Source organism: Micromesistius poutassou (assembly GCF_964030765.1).
Source record: "Micromesistius poutassou genome assembly, chromosome: 2".
Classification (NCBI taxonomy): Eukaryota; Metazoa; Chordata; class Actinopteri; order Gadiformes; family Gadidae; genus Micromesistius; species Micromesistius poutassou.
The window spans coordinates 22,828,246-22,845,425 of record NC_140272.1 but is presented as its reverse complement, the minus strand read 5'-3'; the positions used below and the strand labels follow the sequence as shown (position 1 = coordinate 22,845,425).

General features: G+C 52.1%; 1 protein-coding gene across 2 annotated transcripts; it reads right to left on the bottom strand.

Annotated features, from left to right (window-relative positions):
* Positions 1-160: 160 nt before the first annotated feature.
* atxn7l2a (ataxin 7-like 2a) lies at positions 161-16,917 on the bottom strand (the record flags this gene model as incomplete). 2 transcript variants are annotated; one of them, XM_084463880.1, is made up of 10 exons in its annotated part: positions 161-584; positions 1,692-2,712; positions 5,299-5,420; positions 6,008-6,188; positions 8,364-8,575; positions 12,715-12,797; positions 13,860-14,161; positions 14,505-14,892; positions 15,682-15,750; positions 16,788-16,917. In XM_084463880.1, the coding sequence occupies 10 exons, from the start codon at positions 16,915-16,917 to the stop codon at positions 567-569; spliced, it is 2,526 nt and encodes an 841-aa protein (XP_084320006.1). In that variant the 3' UTR covers positions 161-566. The 2 variants fall into 2 exon arrangements, with proteins under 2 accessions (XP_084320006.1, XP_084320005.1); XM_084463879.1 differs by lacking the exon at positions 161-584 and having other exon boundaries at positions 1,641-2,712.
* Positions 16,918-17,180: the final 263 nt, after the last annotated feature.

Below are 17,180 nucleotides of genomic sequence, written 5' to 3'. Positions count from 1 at the left end.
ACTGTTTTGACCTCTTATATTGTTTTACATTTAGAGTGACGCACACATTATTATAAAGCTAATATTATCGCTTCAGTTGTAACATTAAAAAATAAAAATGGGACATTGTCTACTTGTTTCCAGGTAACAGTTCACTGAATGTGCACGATTGTACAAATACAGCAAATTTGGGCCAGTGGTCAGAAAAGGCAGAACAAAACAAGTCAGAGTGTAAAGGACATTTTAATCCATGTTTTCATTTAGCAGCATAACCAGATGGTCTTGAGGTATTTCTAAAAATCGATTCACAGAAACTCACCCCCCCCCCCACGATATTCATCCATACAACAGAAAACACGCACGTCTGATTCAGACACTAAGAACCACAAGATTCACATTATACCAGTTACACACACACACACACACACACACACACACACACACACACACACACACACACACACACACACACACACACACACACACACACACACACACACACACACACACACACACACACACACACACACACACACACACACAGTGCTGAGCTGGCTCCTCATAGTGGCTTGTAAGGCAGGCACTCATTAATGGTGCAGTTTTGGCTGTAGGATGAGAAGAGAAGATCATTAAGGATTCACCTCCAACAGCTTTGTGTATTCATGTGGTGGTCAAATAATAATGGCAAATAATGGTTAAGCTACAATTCATTCATTAAAAAAAATGACAATCAAATTCCAGGCTTAAATCATGTTTTTGAGAGTGAAAAACCTGTTCCTAAATTCCGTTAATTTAGCATAAATTCAAGATTCCTTGAGAAAAGTAGTTGGTACTGATGTGACTACGTCCACGGGCCACAACACCCTCCTGGTAGTGAGTCAGTGGAGGACTCTCCCCCTATAGAGGAAGAGTCCTCCCTATAGAGGAAGAGTCCTCCTTACAGAGGAAGAGTCCTCCTTACAGAGGAAGAGTCCTCCCTATAGAGGAAGAGTCCTCCTTACAGAGGAAGAGTCCTCCCTATAGAGGAAGAGTCCTCCCTATAGAGGAAGAGTCCTCCTTACAGAGGAAGAGTCCTCCTTACAGAGGAAGAGTCTTCCCTATAGAGGAAGAGTCCTCCCTACAGAGGAAGAGTCCTCCCTACAGAGGAAGAGTCTTCCCTATAGAGGAAGAGTCTTCCCTATAGAGGAAGAGTCCTCCTTATAGAGGAAGAGTCCTCCCTATAGAGGAAGAGTCCTCCCTACAGAGGAAGAGTCCTCCCTACAGAGGAAGAGTCCTCCCTACAGAGGAAGAGTCCTCCTTATAGAGGAAGAGTCCTCCCTACAGAGGAAGAGTCCTCCCTACAGAGGAAGAGTCCTCCTTACAGAGGAAGAGTCCTCCCTACAGAGGAAGAGTCCTCCTTACAGAGGAAGAGTCCTCCCTTATAGATGAGGACTCTTCCTCTGTAGGGAGGACTCTTCCTCTGTAAGGAGGACTCTTCCTCTGTAGGGAGGACTCTTCCTCTGTAGGGAGGACTCTTCCTCTGTAAGGAGGACTCTTCCTCTGTAAGGAGGACTCTTCCTCTGTAGGGAGGACTCTTATAGGGGATTATAGAGGAAGAGTCTTCATCTATAGTTGAGGACTCCTCCTCCCAGTGAGTCAGCCTCTAATGCAGAGGACTCCTCCTCCTCCTCCTGCTCCTCCTCTCATTGCAGAAGGCCAGGGCCGGCTCTCACCTTCTGGGGAACCAGCTTCTTGTCCAGCGGCCCCCCCTTGCCCTCCTTCCAGGGGTAGAAGTTGGAGCGCGAGGAGGAGGAGGCCGAGGCGGAGGAGGGCGGCGGGCGGGGCGCCGGCGGCTTGGCGGACGGCGAGTGCTCCCCGTTGTTGTTGTTGCTGTTCCCCGCCTTGCGTTTCTTCACCAGCGCCCGGTGCTCAAAGTCCCGCCCCGCCGCGGGCCGCCCGCCGGGGCCCGGGTCCCCCCCGGGCCCGCGGCCGTGACAGTTGGCGGCGGCGTGCGTGGGCGTGGCCTCGGCCGGCGAGGGGTGGCCGGCGGCCGGGGGGTGGAGCCGCTTGTAGGCCCAGGCCGGCGCCGGCGAATGGGGTTCTGAGGGGGAGGGCTGGGGGCGGGGCCTGCCCCCGGGCGAGAGGCCGCCGTTGGTCTGTCCGTGGTGGGAAACGACGGGCGAGGGGGCGGTCCTTGACGAGGAGGAGGAGGAGGAGGGGGCGGGGGCGGGGCCGAAGGGCGAGGGAGGGGGAGGGGGCCGGCCCCGGTCCTGAGGTGCGGCGCAGTTCCTGTCGGGCCCCGGGGCCTCGCCCTCCTGCGACGGCGCCTTGCGCTTGCGGAGCGCGGCCGCCGCCACCGCCGCGTCGCGCTGCCGCAGCATCTGCTTGCTGGGCCGCCCCACCGGGTTCTTGGGTCGGCCCGGCCCCGGGGGCCCCCGCGCCGCCGCCGCCGCCGCCGCCGCCGCCGCGCAGGGGCCCCCCCCACCGCCGCTGGAGTTCTCCGAGGGGCCCGACGACGAGGGCCTCCCGGGGCCGCGGCCGGAGGAGGAGGAGGAGGACGAGGAGGAGGAGGAGGAGCTTTTGGCCGAGGAGCTGACGTGACTTCCCGTGCGGACCTTGGAATGTAATGAGGAAGAGGAGGAAGAGGAGGAGGAGGAGGTGGAGGAGGTGGAGGAGGTGGAGGAGGGGGAGGAGGTGGTGGTGCGCGCCGCGGCGGGCTGCGGGGATGGGGGCTCCTGGGCTTGAGGTATTTTCCTGATTTTAAAAAAAGGAGGGAAAGCGGACACGGGGTCAGGAGACCAGGCGGGAAAACAACAACAACAAATGATCCATTTGTTCCACTAGTTCCCGCGCAGACACTGCACACACTCAGCCTCTGGTTGAACCCGTCGCTGTAACGTGGACACCCCCGTCCATAATGGAACACATTCCTGAGCGCATAATATAATAACATGTTGCCTATAATGTTACAACGTATAACATTTTGGTTCACCTATTACGGAATGTTATATTACGGAATTACAGAATCATTTTATACCTTATAAGCCGTTTTCACACATTTTCGCCGCATTTGTATATCAGGAGATTCGACCCTGAGGGTGATTCACACTTGATGCTTTATACGCGGACGTCGATGTCGTTCAGACATCAGTAGAATCAGCAGGGGGTTTAGGGGGGTGGGCTTGCAAGGGGCGGGATATGACGTAGGGTCTAAGTTCGCAAGAGGCGTGCAGCTGTGAACTCATGTATTGTGATTTATTGTATGATGTGAACAGGGTATGATAAGACCTGCCTTTTAGCGTTCACCACGAATCACTCTTAAAAGCAGTGCCAACATTTAAATATTTTTTAACCATTCAGCGAACAAAAGGCCGCAGGCAAGAAGACTTTCTACTCCTCATTCACGTATAAGGTAATTTACATTTCCTACAAAGAAAATACTACCTCAGGGGTAGTATTGTTCAGGAGATTTCCAGGGTACAAATGTCAGGATATGTTGTTCACACATACCCGCCCATCAGGAGAATATCAGGACTTACACGTGTGTCTGACAGCAGCTAGTGTGTGAGCATTTTATGACATTATAAATTGAGTCAATTTATGGGTTTATGGGTAATTGTTCAATGGAAAGCGCAGTATACTATGGATGCAAATCAATTATTCAATAGCTTTTACTGTTATTCAGGGCTCAAAGTGCATTGACATTAAAGAAATGCATGACAACTACTATTGGTTAGTTGAAAATAATAATAACAGCTGAAAATTGTGTTCATTTACAGAAGCACTTTAGTGAAATAAACTAAATGTAACAACAGCTAAGGCAGCAACCTACCTAACTATAGTGAAATAAACTAAGTAACAACAGCTAAGGCAGCAACCTACCTAACTATAGTGAAATAAACTAAATGTAACAACAGCTAAGGCTCAACCTAACCTAACTATAGTGAAATAAACTAAATGTAACAGCTAAGGCAGCAACCTACCTAACTATAGTGAAATAAACTAAATGTAACAACAGCTAAGGCAGCAACCTAACCTAAGTATAGTGAAATAAACTAAATGTAACAACAGCTAAGGCAGCAACCTAACCTAACTATAGTGAAATAAACTAAATGTAACAACAGCTAAGGCTCAACCTACCTAACTATAGTGAAATAAACTAAGTGTAACAACAGCTAAGGCTCAACCTAACCTAACTATAGTGAAATAAACTAAATGTAACAACAGCTAAGGCAGCAACCTACCTAACTATAGTGAAATAAACTAAATGTAACAACAGCTAAGGCAGCAACCTACCTAACTATAGTGAAATAAACTAAATGTAACAACAGCTAAGGCTCAACCTACCTAACTATAGTGAAATAAACTAAGTGTAACAACAGCTAAGGCTCAACCTACCTAACTATAGTGAAATAAACTAAATGTAACAACAGCTAAGGCTCAACCTACCTAACTATAGTGAAATAAACTAAATGTAACAACAGCTAAGGCAGCAACCTACCTAACTATAGTGAAATAAAGCAGGGGCCTGTGTGGGGGAGGGGGAGAGGGGGGGGGCGTGAGGGCAAGATTACGGATTGTACATCGGCTCCCTGACGCGAGAGTTGAAGATCTTTATTTTATTCTTTTTTTACCAGAAGAATACGTCATTGAGATTAAACATCTCTTCAAGTGACCGAGACAGGCAGCAGTAGCCTAGAGTCACACACAGCCTACACACAAATCAGTAGAAACATAAACGACTGAAACAGTCGGCAGGGGGGGTATCAATATCGCCAGACCTTTAGGGAGGCTCAAGAGAGAGAATAATATTAAGATTGAGCAACAAAGTGTAGTCTTGTGGTTGACTCTAGCGACATAATTCACCATACTGCGTTATTGACGTGTTTTCGTTCTGTGTTATGGGGACGCCGTCTCTTTAAGATGTTTGAATCTAACGCTTTTTATATGACCCTGCGGGTTCTCTGCGCAGGAAACCGACTTTATCTAATATAAAATATATGATAAGGTAATCTGTTGATTGTCTTTAATGATCATCACACAAGTAGGAAGCGATCAGCAAACTGATTAGCAAACTCAGAGATATATATATATATATATATATTTCTGAAAATCACGCATGGAAATGTTCAGAAGGAACGCTGCAGTGCACCACGTCCGCCCCTAGAGGGCGCCGCTGCTCCTGGGAAACCTCAGGACGCTCCTTTGTGCAGAGAATGTCAGGAAGATATGAGCATGCTTAATATTGATGAGAATATTACAATTTTAACTCACAAATAGTGAGTGAGTGAGAGAGAGAGAGAGCGAGTGAGCGAGTGAGTGAGAGAGTGAGCCCCTTACTTCCACAGGTGTGCGCTGATGTGCTGCTCCAGCATGGAGCTGAGGGCCGACCTCAGGTGGTGCAGCCGGCGGTCGAAGGTGTACACGCCGCGGCCCAGGGCGTGGCTGCCAAACGAGCACACCTGGGGGAGGGGGGAGGGGCCAGCGCTCGTTAACACAGGTGTTCACCCGGACACCACCGCGCCGGTCACAACAACATCTGGAGCCGAGACGCCAGCGAGACGCCCGCTCCTCCCACCGTCAGGCCTCCGCTACGGCCTGCTCCCTCAGCGAGGAGCGGCTCCCCCAGAGAGGAGCGGCTCCCTCAGGGAGGAGCGGCTCCCCCAGAGAGGAGCGGCTCCCTCAGCGAGGAGCGGCTCCCCCAGAGAGGAGCGGCTCCCCCAGGGAGGAGCGGCTCGTTTGGTTCTCGACTCGTTTTCCCGTCAGGTGTTAGTGGAAGGTAAGAACATCTGTTTCTAGGGGATCGAGCTGTAGGAGACAATTCAGCTATGGCCCGCCCCCCCGCCTCGGTTCCCTCCAATCAGGGGGATCTCGGGGGGGAAACGATCCGGCTGTCAATCCCACGAAACGTAAACACATGAATATTGAGTTTCAAACGGACTGACTTTTATAAATCCATGATTTAAAAAAAAAAGAACACAAACTGCTGAATGTTAGCGACCCCTGAGCCCCACGCAGCGGACAGGTCATCAGAGGTCAGAGGTCGTACCGCCAGGGGCCTGGGATGGGAGGAGGAGGAGGGGTAGGGCGCCGGCTCCTCCGCCCCCTCCACGTCGCTGTCGTCGCTGGAGAGGGGCCCCTGGACCAGCGGCGACGGGGCCCCCAGGCTGCCGTCGTCCTGCCGCGACATCTCCTCCTCGGGGGCGCTCTCCGACGAGGCCCGGGACCGGCTGGGGGGGGGGACATCATGAAATAAAACAGGGGCTAAACGACGTTGTCCACACAAACAGGTTCCAATTAAACGTTTTCACCGAGAGCCGCTTTAGAAACATGACAGTCATGTTTCTAAAGCGGCTCTAGAAACATGACTGTCATGTTTCTAAAGCGGCTCCGCCGGTGAGAACGTTTTCTTGGAATGCCGCCGCGAGTCGGTTACTTTAATTTATGACACGGCTCTTCTCAATGCTGCGGAACGCTCCGGTCACTTGCGTGGGCCTTCCCGACTTCCGGTGGTGAATTATTTTTCAATAATGACCGTTGCTAAGCATATAACGACCGCTGTCAAGGAAAGTGGAGTGATCCACGTCTCTCGTATCACTCCGCGAGTAGTCCGGTAACTTATCAACCCCAGCGTACTCGGTTGCTAAGCGACGTCAACATCTTGGGCGGACTGTTTCTCTGCTGATCAACACTACGAACGGTAATTGTAAGAAGACACACCGTGTGAAGTTATTTTTTCGTTTTTGGCAAGTAGCCGTGTCATAAGCGGGATAATGTATCCGGTCATTATCTAACATAAGCCCCGACAGGGCGAGACGGTTCACCCTGTCGGGGCTTCATTCCCGACAATGAAATTCATGTTCAACGGATAAATCATATGTCATACAATAACATACAAATACCTACATTTAGGAATCCCTATTTTAACGTTTAAAATCCGGTTTTATTTCGGTCAAAGGCGCGCAGCGTCTGGGAAGTCTGTCAGGGATCTGGGAGAGAGATTCTACTTTCATATGCTGGGCGCTCAGGAAGGTTTGGAGCAGTGATGGGAGTGACAGGCTGTATGACTGTATAGTGACAGGCAGTATGGCTGTATAGTGACAGGCTGTATGACTGTATAGTGACAGGCTGTATAGTGACAGGCTGTATGACTGTATAGTGACAGGCTGTATGACTGTATAGTGACAGGCTGTATAGTGACAGGCTGTATGGCTGTATAGTGACAGGCTGTATGACTGTATAGTGACAGGCTGTATGACTGTATAGTGACAGGCTGTATGCAGCCTTGGTGTGTGGAAAACCACCCACTTAAGATCTAGTTCAGATACTGAGCTGAAAAGGTGGTTTGTACGCTGTGCAGTTTCACTGAAATTGCACCACAGCACTAGCCTGGAGATCCAGAGCCACATCTAGAGAGCTGTAGGGTCTGGCAACGAGTCGCCCAACTCAAGGGGCGGCACCAAGCATGCATTTGAAAATATCACTGCACGCAATTGGATAACACTACGACCAATCAGAAGAATACAAGGGGTGACGTATCCAGACCAGCGGAGCTAACCAATAGATAAGACAGCAACGCTTTTGGCCCGCCTATATGAGATACACCGATGTGATTGGTTAATGTTCTGGGCCAGGGGCATCAGGGAGGGATTATATTGCTCGTTAGTATAGTGACTCGCTGAGCAAAAGCAAATTGTGCTCTCGCGAGAACTCTGGCCTTCCAGGGTACCGCAGCACTAGTGATACTCAAGATGAGCCTCCATAAAAAAACACACGCTCACTATTCTGGATGAGGGATGGGTAGAAAAGGAAAGAATAAATCCTAACATGAGTATATGACCTAATGACCCGCTGGGTATTAAAGGAGGGTTTGATAAAGGCTGAGCAGGGAGAGCAGGCAGTAAAGAGGAATAACACCATCATGCAATAAAACATTTTACAGCACACCAAAGTAAGTTCCTCGTTTCTTATTAATGTAAAAAGATAGATGGTACGTGACAAAGGATAAACCAGTGCTGCGTTAATAAGCGGCAGAAAGACTTTCATTATACTTTGCACTGTTCATTTTATGTCAGCTACTACATTCAATGTAAAAAAAGAAAATATAAATTTTTCTTTTTTTACAATTCAATAGCTAAATGAAGATGTTATAATGTCAATTCATCTCAACACATCGGCCTAAAAGAACGCAGTTCACATGTTGACTGCTTCCCGAGTTGTGTTGGTCAGACTACAGAATGATTCATTGCTTGTTTAGTGAATAATACAGAACATAAAAAATAATCGCATACTAAAATCACAATCTTGGTTGAAATAATCGCAATCAGATTATTTCACCCAATCGTTCAGCCCAGCCCATGAGGTCCGAGTGGAGGAAGTTGAGCGAGTCACTCTGTGACCCGTACCTGAAGGCAGGGAGGGTGGCCAGGGGCCTCCTGCAGTGGGGGGCCCCGGCGGGCTCCCTGGGGGCCTCGGGGCTGGAGGGGAGTCCGGAGGACAGGCTGCCGTCCAGCGACTGCGGGCCCTTCTCCCGGACCTTGGTCTTCAGCTCCGCCACCAGCTGGTCAAAGTTTTTACTGCGCCCGGGAACCTTCCTCCTCTGGTGGATGGAGTGGATCTGGAGGGGGGGGGGGGGGGACGGGGGGGGGGGGGGGGGACGGTGAGCAGCTGACCTCCACTCTGACCTCCACTCTGTTACCGCCCAATGATAAACTTTATGGATTCATTAGACGACTAAACACTAAAAAGAAACATACATTACGATTTTAGCGTGACTGAGAAAATGAAAAACGTATTCCACGTGCATTCAAGATAAAACACAACACAAATTTAGATTACACCAGTCAACCCAAAATAACTGTGTGTGTGTGTGTGTGTGTGTGTGTGTGTGTGTGTGTGTGTGTGTGTGTGTGTGTGTGTGTGTGTGTGTGTGTGTGTGTGTGTGTGTGTGATACACGTCATCGCTCATTATAAAGCTCTAACTCAACGTAGATACTAAACTATGCATCACAAATATGGCGTGGGCCGTAACCATGGCGATAACACGCCCACCTCCCTCCTAGAACTCTCGGCCCAGAACTCATTGTTTTCAATCTCAGTGTACGAAGTCGAGCTGAAACGGTGGGTTCACTGGCTCTTCAACCGGCCAATCACAGATGAGCACCGCAGATCAGAGTCCTGTAAGGACACTGAGCACTAATTAACGATTTAAAGCCAACGTCAACCAAACATAACTCACAAGCACCCGTCACTTGAACGTTACGGAAGTTACTTTGGAGATGAAGAGTATTATATTAGTATTAAAGGTCCCACGCCACCAGGTGAGGTGTGATTGGCCGTTACAATCCGTTTTGGAAATCTTCCCCTTATGACATCACAGGTGGGCGTGTCCACCTAGACGTGTGCTGGATAGATCCGTCTACCAGCCGACCCAGTGGACTGTAGCAGCCGTCTCTCATCTGTCCGTCACACATCTAGGTGGACACGCCCACCTGTGATGTCATAAGGGGCAGGTTTCCAAAACGGCGTGTAGCGGCCAATCACATGCGTGTCATGGGACCTTTAACAGAATTGTGCGTTGCCTCGTCCCCACGGGGAGAGGAGCATGTGGGCCGCCAGGAGGAACCGTTTCTGGTCACGGGTCCCCAGACGACAAGCACAGGAGCTCTGACTGTTCCAACCCTCAGCCAGCGGCCCACTGACGCTGCTGCACCGTTAACACACCACCTGGGTAATTAAAGAGCCGGTCTAGGGCTGGGCCGTTTGCTCTAAAAAGAAAATCTGATTTTTTTCAAACCAAACCCGATTATCGATTTTAATCGGGGGTTTTTAAGTTTGGATTTTATTTGAAGAGTAACAATGATTAACAAACGCTAAATAAATAACACACATCTCCCACTCTGCTGCGGGCCTCGGTTTAAGATGTCTTTAATGTGTTGTGCTGCTTTTGGTCGCCACAGACTTCAGGCAAACTCTACACACTCAACGTTTGTAGAGTTTGTACACACCACCAGGTGAGGTGTGATTGGCCGCTACAAGCCATTTTGGAAATCTGCCCCTTATGACATCACAGGTGGGCGTGTCCACCTAGATGCGTGACGGACAGATGAGCAGCGTCTGCTACGGTCCACTGGGTAGGCTGGTGGACTGATCTATCCAGCACACATCTAGGAGGACACGCCCACCTGTGATGTCATAAGAGACCGATTTTCAAAACGGCTTGTAACGGCGAATCACACTCACACCTGGTGGCGTGGGACCTTTAAGGCCCCGCCTCCCGAGTCGCCCTTTCTGTTGCGATTGGTCGAACACTTTGCGTGTGCGTCGGCACTTATTGGGGCGCGAACACTCCCCCTGGCTCGCACGCCCATTTCACCAGCTTGGCAGACGTACAACATGCACATACTGTACGTCATATAATAGTCTAAAGCAAAGGGAACAGTTGAAAAAGCATGACAGTCACATAACCCTTTAACGTTTGTGATAAGCAGTACGTTGGCTCTACTCTCGCCCTACACCGCCGGCGTGATCTCTGCCCTGAGGAGCACAAGACACAGACACTGGAGCGGCGCTAGTGATCCGTTATCGTTTAACGTGGTCTGGAGCGGCTCTAGTGATCCGTTATCGTTTAACTTGGTCTGGAGCGGCTCTAGTGATCCGTTATCGTTTAACGTGGTCTGGAGCGGCTCTAGTGATCCGTTATCGTTTAACTTGGTCTGGAGCGGCTCTAGTGATCCGTTATCGTTTAACTTGGTCTGGAGCGGCTCTAGTGATCCGTTATCGTTTAACTTGGTCTGGAGCGGCTCTAGTGATCCGTTATCGTTTAACTTGGTCTGGAGCGGCTCTAGTGATCCGTTATCGTTTAACGTGGTCTGGAGCGGCTCTAGTGATCCGTTATCGTTTAACTTGGTCTGGAGCGGCTCTAGTGATCCGTTATCGTTTAACGTGGTCTGGAGCGGCTCTAGTGATCCGTTATCGTTTAACGTGGTCTGGAGCGGCTCTAGTGATCCGTTATCGTTTAACGTGGTCTGGAGCGGCTCTAGTGATCCGTTATCGTTTAACTTGGTCTGGAGCGGCTCTAGTGATCCGTTATCGTTTAACGTGGTCTGGAGCGGCTCTAGTGATCCGTTATCGTTTAACTTGGTCTGGAGCGGCTCTAGTGATCCGTTATCGTTTAACTTGGTCTGGAGCGGCTCTAGTGATCCGTTATCGTTTAACTTGGTCTGGAGCGGCTCTAGTGATCCGTTATCGTTTAACTTGGTCTGGAGCGGCTCTAGTGATCCGTTATCGTTTAACGTGGTCTGGAGCGGCTCTAGTGATCCGTTATCGTTTAACTTGGTCTGGAGCGGCTCTAGTGATCCGTTATCGTTTAACTTGGTCTGGAGCGGCTCTAGTGATCCGTTATCGTTTAACTTGGTCTGGAGCGGCTCTAGTGATCCGTTATCGTTTAACTTGGTCTGGAGCGGCTCTAGTGATCCGTTATCGTTTAACTTGGTCTGGAGCGGCTCTAGTGATCCGTTATCGTTTAACTTGGTCTGGAGCGGCTCTAGTGATCCGTTATCGTTTAACTTGGTCTGGAGCGGCTCTAGTGATCCGTTATCGTTTAACGTGGTCTGGAGTAGGAGTTCCCCTTGCGTCCAGGAGACCAGCTGCACGCCTGCCCTGCCGCCGGCCGACAGAGACGGCGTGAGGTGCTGACATGACTTTGGAATACGTGCGGTAGGCAGTAGACCTACAGTACGATATTTAAATATCGTACTGTAATACAACCCCCCCCCCCCCCCCCCCCCCACCTCTCCTTTGTGTAATTTCCCGTTTGCTGCATCATCCTGTCATAACTGGAAGCGGCCTTTGTATCTACTTCCTCCTTCAGCACAGCGACCATATAAGGACACTTCCTGTATTATTGAGGCCTGGTGTGCAGGGTTGGTGTTGTGTTCAGTGAGGCATTTCTCTGCAGAGCAAACGTACAACAGGTTTGTCCGTGACGTAGAATATCGCATTACCATTTGATCCCATTGAAGAGGGCCGACTGATAATGAAAAATATTACACAATAAATAGTATAGATATACTGAATCCCCCGCCCCCCTCTGGCCATTACTTAAAAGGTCCACCTAGACGTGTGCTGGATAGATCAGTCCACCAGCCTACCCAAACGTTGCTCATCTGTCCGTCACACAGCTAGGTGGACACGCCCACCTGTGATGTCATAAGGGGAAGATTCCCAAACTGGCTTGTAACGGCCAATCACACCACGCCTGGTGGCACGCCATGGCACCTTTAAGCAATAATCTCACTTTGCGTTTGTGTGCCTGCGTGTCTCTGTGTGTGTGTGTCTGTGTGTATGTCTGTGACGTGTGTGTGTCTCTGTGTGTATGTCTGTGACGTGTGTGTGTCTCTGTGTGTATGTCTGTGACGTGTGTGTGTGTCTGTGTGTATGTCTGTGACGTGTGTGTGTCTCTGTGTGTATGTCTGTGACGTGTGTGTGTCTCTGTGTGTATGTCTGTGACGTGTGTGTGTCTCTGTGTGTATGTCTGTGACGTGTGTGTGTCTCTGTGTTCGTGTGTGTATGTCTGTGACGTGTGTGTGTCTCTGTGTTCGTGTGTGTCTCTGTGTGTATGTCTGTGACGTGTGTGTGACGTGTGTGTCTCTGTGTATGTCTGTGACGTGTGTGTGTCTCTGTGTGCGACGTGTGTGTCTGTGACGTGTGTGTGTCTCTGTGTGTATGTCTGTGACGTGTGTGTGTGTCTCTTACGTTGCAGGTGAGTAGGCGCGTGCAGACCTTCTTTCTGTCCGGGTCCAGGACTCCACAGTGTTTGTCCAGGTCACACTCCCTCCCTGGACACACACACACACACACACACACACACACACACACACACACACACACACACACACACACACACACACACACACACACACACACACACACACACACACACACACACACACACACACACACACACACGTTAATGAGGGTCCCGGCGGCGGTGTGTGTGTGTGTTGTGCAGAGGGGCTGAGAGTGTACCTGTTTTGGTTCGATGCAGACACCGATCTGCCAAACAACAACATCAAAATGTCCAATCAATATCATAAACAGACGACCTCTGTAATCCTTTTTAGTGTGGTCAAAATAGACGCTCCCTTCTGGCAGCGGTACACGAGGATCCTACAGTATCGACCACACAGTAAGGGCGCACTCACACTAGGCAAAGTGTCCCTGTACCGTACTTTCTCCCCCCCCCCCCCCCACTGTGCCGCTGGCCTGTGCTCACACTAGGGCGATCTCAACTGGGTCTGAGTACGGTTGCCTCTTGTACATAAAGGCCATGTCCCAATTCTCCCACTTCCCCTATATTTGAGCCCTAACCCTAGATTTTGCGCGTTCCCGTGAAGGGGTAGGGTGTCCCAATACTTAGGGGAGCAAAGGGGAGTGCTGTTAAGTGCCTTAAAATCAAATTGAATGCTAGCCAGCTCGGGAGCTGACTTGCAGCTAAGGGCACTCAACGCAAGTGTCCTTGTTAAGGGGAGAGAAGTGGGACTGGCCCATAGTTTGTGTATCCGTGCGTGTGTGCGCGCATGTCGGCTCATTAGCGTCTGTAGCGTGGCCTGAGCACACCTCTCTGAAGTGTACTGAGGCCACAGAGTTGAACTGTACTGGAGTACGGACGGCGTGCTCACACCAGACAGACCATCTAGACTTTAGGGGGCAGACGTACGCGGGCGCGGTACCGACGGCCTAGTGGGAGCGCGCCTTAAGACGGCTGTGGAGCCAGACTACAGAACGGGCCATAATGCACGTTGTTGGAGCCCACAGACGCCGAGGTGCCGCTACAGCCAGAGACACCAGGCCGTGCGGTTTAGTGCGGGGCGCCCTCCTCCCTCTGCCTCCATACTCACTGGAGGCCACTTTGTTGTAGGGCCTGGGGACGCGGTGGGAGGCGGGCCCGAGCCCCGCCCCGGGCCCCATCCCGGGGTCCTTCTTCTGGGCGGAGGGGTGGGGCGGTGCCCGCTCCCCTGGGGACTGCCGGCCCGGCGGAGGGGTGGCGCCCCCGTGTGGCCAGGGCGGGTCCCGGAGAGACAGGGGCGGCGAGCTCAGCGGGGGGTCCAGGACCGGAGGCGCTTTGAACGCGGGCGACTCCACGCGTCCTCCGCCGCCGCCGCCGCCGCCGCTGTGAGACGGCTTCTCCAGGGGGGAGGGTCTGGGGGAGACAGAGGGAGTCAGGCTCAGAGGCTGAGGGCCGGGTCATCTCTGGGCCCCTGACGACAAGGAGCCTAAGCAAGCGGTCACTATTAAATACATAATCAACGTCAAATGAAAAGACACAGACTACTACAGTTTACTACGGTAAAACATTTGACACACTATTTGTGTCACATTTTGACACCTTCGTCTAAAGGCACGTCAGCAAACAGACCGGTAGGGGTGAGGAGGACATTGGGGCTGGACCCCAGAACCACCTCTTTGGGGTCCAGCCCCCCCCACCTAACCACGGCCGGCCCCTGCTCATGCACACGGCCCCAGCGAGACCCCGGCCGGCGTACCGTCCTCCCTCCTTGGAGCTCTTGGCGTGTCTGTACTGGGGCGGGGTGGAGGGAGAGGGCGGGGCCGCCCGTGACGGTGGCGGCGGTGGCGGTGGCGGCGGCGGGGGGGGGCCCGGCCCCGGGGCCCCGCGGCCCTCCCACGCTGGGGCCGGCGGGGCGCTGGGGGCGTGCGACGGGGAGTGGGAGTGGCCGTGGCGGGGCCTCTGCTGGGGCTGCGGGGCGGGGGCCGGCGCCGGGGCCCGCAGCCGGGCGTAGACCTTGGCCAGGGGCCCGTGGCGCCGCTCGCAGTGCTTCTCAAAGGCCTGGGGCTTCACCACCTGGCCGCAGTGGCTGCACACCACCAGGTAGAAGTCGTCCTGGCCCGGGTAGTGGCCGAAGATACACATGTCTGGACGGGGGAGGAGTCAGTGAGTGACACGTGATGCAGCGCCGTCAGAACGTACTCACCGCTCAGATGGATGCTCCACCTAGACCGAGGGGGGCGCATGTAGACGCCCACATCATAACAACAAACAAAGCCATAAAGAATATGTGTTTTACAGACACCCTGGCTGCAAAGACTACACCGATTGTCCATAAACATCCTAAAAGGACTGCTAATAAAGTTGCACTGATGAGGCCAAATGTAGTGCGCTTCTCAGCGCAACTTTATCACTCATGAGTGACTGAAAAGTACCTCTCTCCTGAACTGTTTCAGGCAAAAATCTAAACCAGCACAAGCGAGTTACCTGTACACACCACCGCCAGATAAAACAGGGTAAAGCGGCCATCTGTCTGCTGCTACCACCACCACCGCTACGACTGCTACTAGAATAGAGAGCCAGGCTGGTTTCCAGCCAGGTGTTTTAAAGCTTGGCAGCGTTGACATAACATCTTCTACCCACACCAGGTTCAGTCGCTCCACCAAACGTTGACTAAACATGTGACAAACCGCATGATACACATCCACACCAACACACAGCCACACCAACACACATCCACACCAACACACAGCCACATCAACACACAGCCACACAAACACACAGCCACACAAACACACAGCCACACAAACACACAGCCACACAGCCACACAAACACACACAGCGACACCAACACACAGCCACACAAACACACAGCCACACCAACACACAGCCACACAGGGGTCCCCACAAAGAGCCGGTGCTGCAGCAGGACTTACCCTCCTTGCTGAGAGACATGGCCTCAGCGGGCTTCTTGCCATTCTTGCCGCTGTCTTCCACATCAGCCCCTGGAATAGAGATCACAGACACAACAGGACATCTTTAGACCCCATCAGCCTCTTGTTTCATGGAAATCCTAATATACAAATACATCAAGCAAAGGGCGGGACATAGGTCAACGCTATTGGCAGCACCTTTCAAATGGAAGGCATCTCCAAAAAAGTTCGAAGACGGGGGGGCCTTCCAGGTACACCGTGGAACAGCTTGAGGGAGGGATGGGACACAACTGCTCTTTGTACATTCAACTAATGGACGTCCGAAATGCTTGTAGTCGCATCGCCGGGTTACCATCATCAGTAGGTGAGCTAGTTAGGGACGGAGTGGCGCCCGGACGGACGCCAGACAAAGATAAAGCGCACTAACAATTTCGGCAGGGTAGGGCGAACCGCTCCTCGGTGGAGGAGGCGGAACGAGGGGCTCCTCTCCGGAGCGTTTCGCTTCACAGTGACTGTAACGGGGGCTGGCGGTGCTGTCAGCCGTCAGAGGGGCAGTGTACCGGGTGAGGGGGGGACATGAAGTCACGACTCTAGATATCAAAGGCTGGGCTGTGGTCTGCACGGCGGCCCCCGCCCCAGGCTCCACCTCCGTCCCCGGCATCCTCCCGCGGCTAGCGGCGTTAGCTCGACGCCTGACGGCTAGGCTAGCCTAGCCGGGAGCTAGCAGCCAGCTAGCGCTCCATTGCAAGAAGTTGTATCGCCCTGCCATCCATACAGAGGCCAATTCCCCTCTCTGAAACCACTGATGTGGAGCGGGTTTTATTGACACACACAGCGCTGCCCATCCCCTGCCTGCTCGGTGTTAAGGATGAAGTGTATACACGTGGAATATGGTGATGAAACTGAAATGATTATCACTATTCTCTGGCTAAAGAGCTGGGAGGACCTGGGAGAGAGCAACATGTTAGAGGGCCAGCGCTAGGACCCGGCAGGGTCTTTGTTTGGGTAACATGGTTAGCGCTGCCCGCCGTTTCCCCGAGAATAAACGCCGACGGGTTCGTCAATCGTCTCCATTATCAGCCGATACGGATGAAAACGTGCTTCCTTACCATCCGACGCGGTCACACCGGCCCTCTCGGCCCAGGTGCTCCAGCTTTGGCCCTCGAAATCACCGAGGCTAGGCACCCGCCGTTCCAGAGCAGCCATTGCTTTCACTGCGCGTTCACGCACCGCCATCATCACTGCGCGGCAAGCGACTTACGTCATCAAGCGCGCTCCCGCTTATGATAGGAAGTTCCAGCGTGCACGTCCATGAGCCTCCCACACACACACACACACACACACACACACACACACACACACACACACACACACACACACACACACACACACACACACACACACACACACACACACACACACACACACACACACACACACACACACACACACACGCGCCGTCTGTCCTCCGATTGGGAAGTTGAAGGCTAATGTGTCTTGCT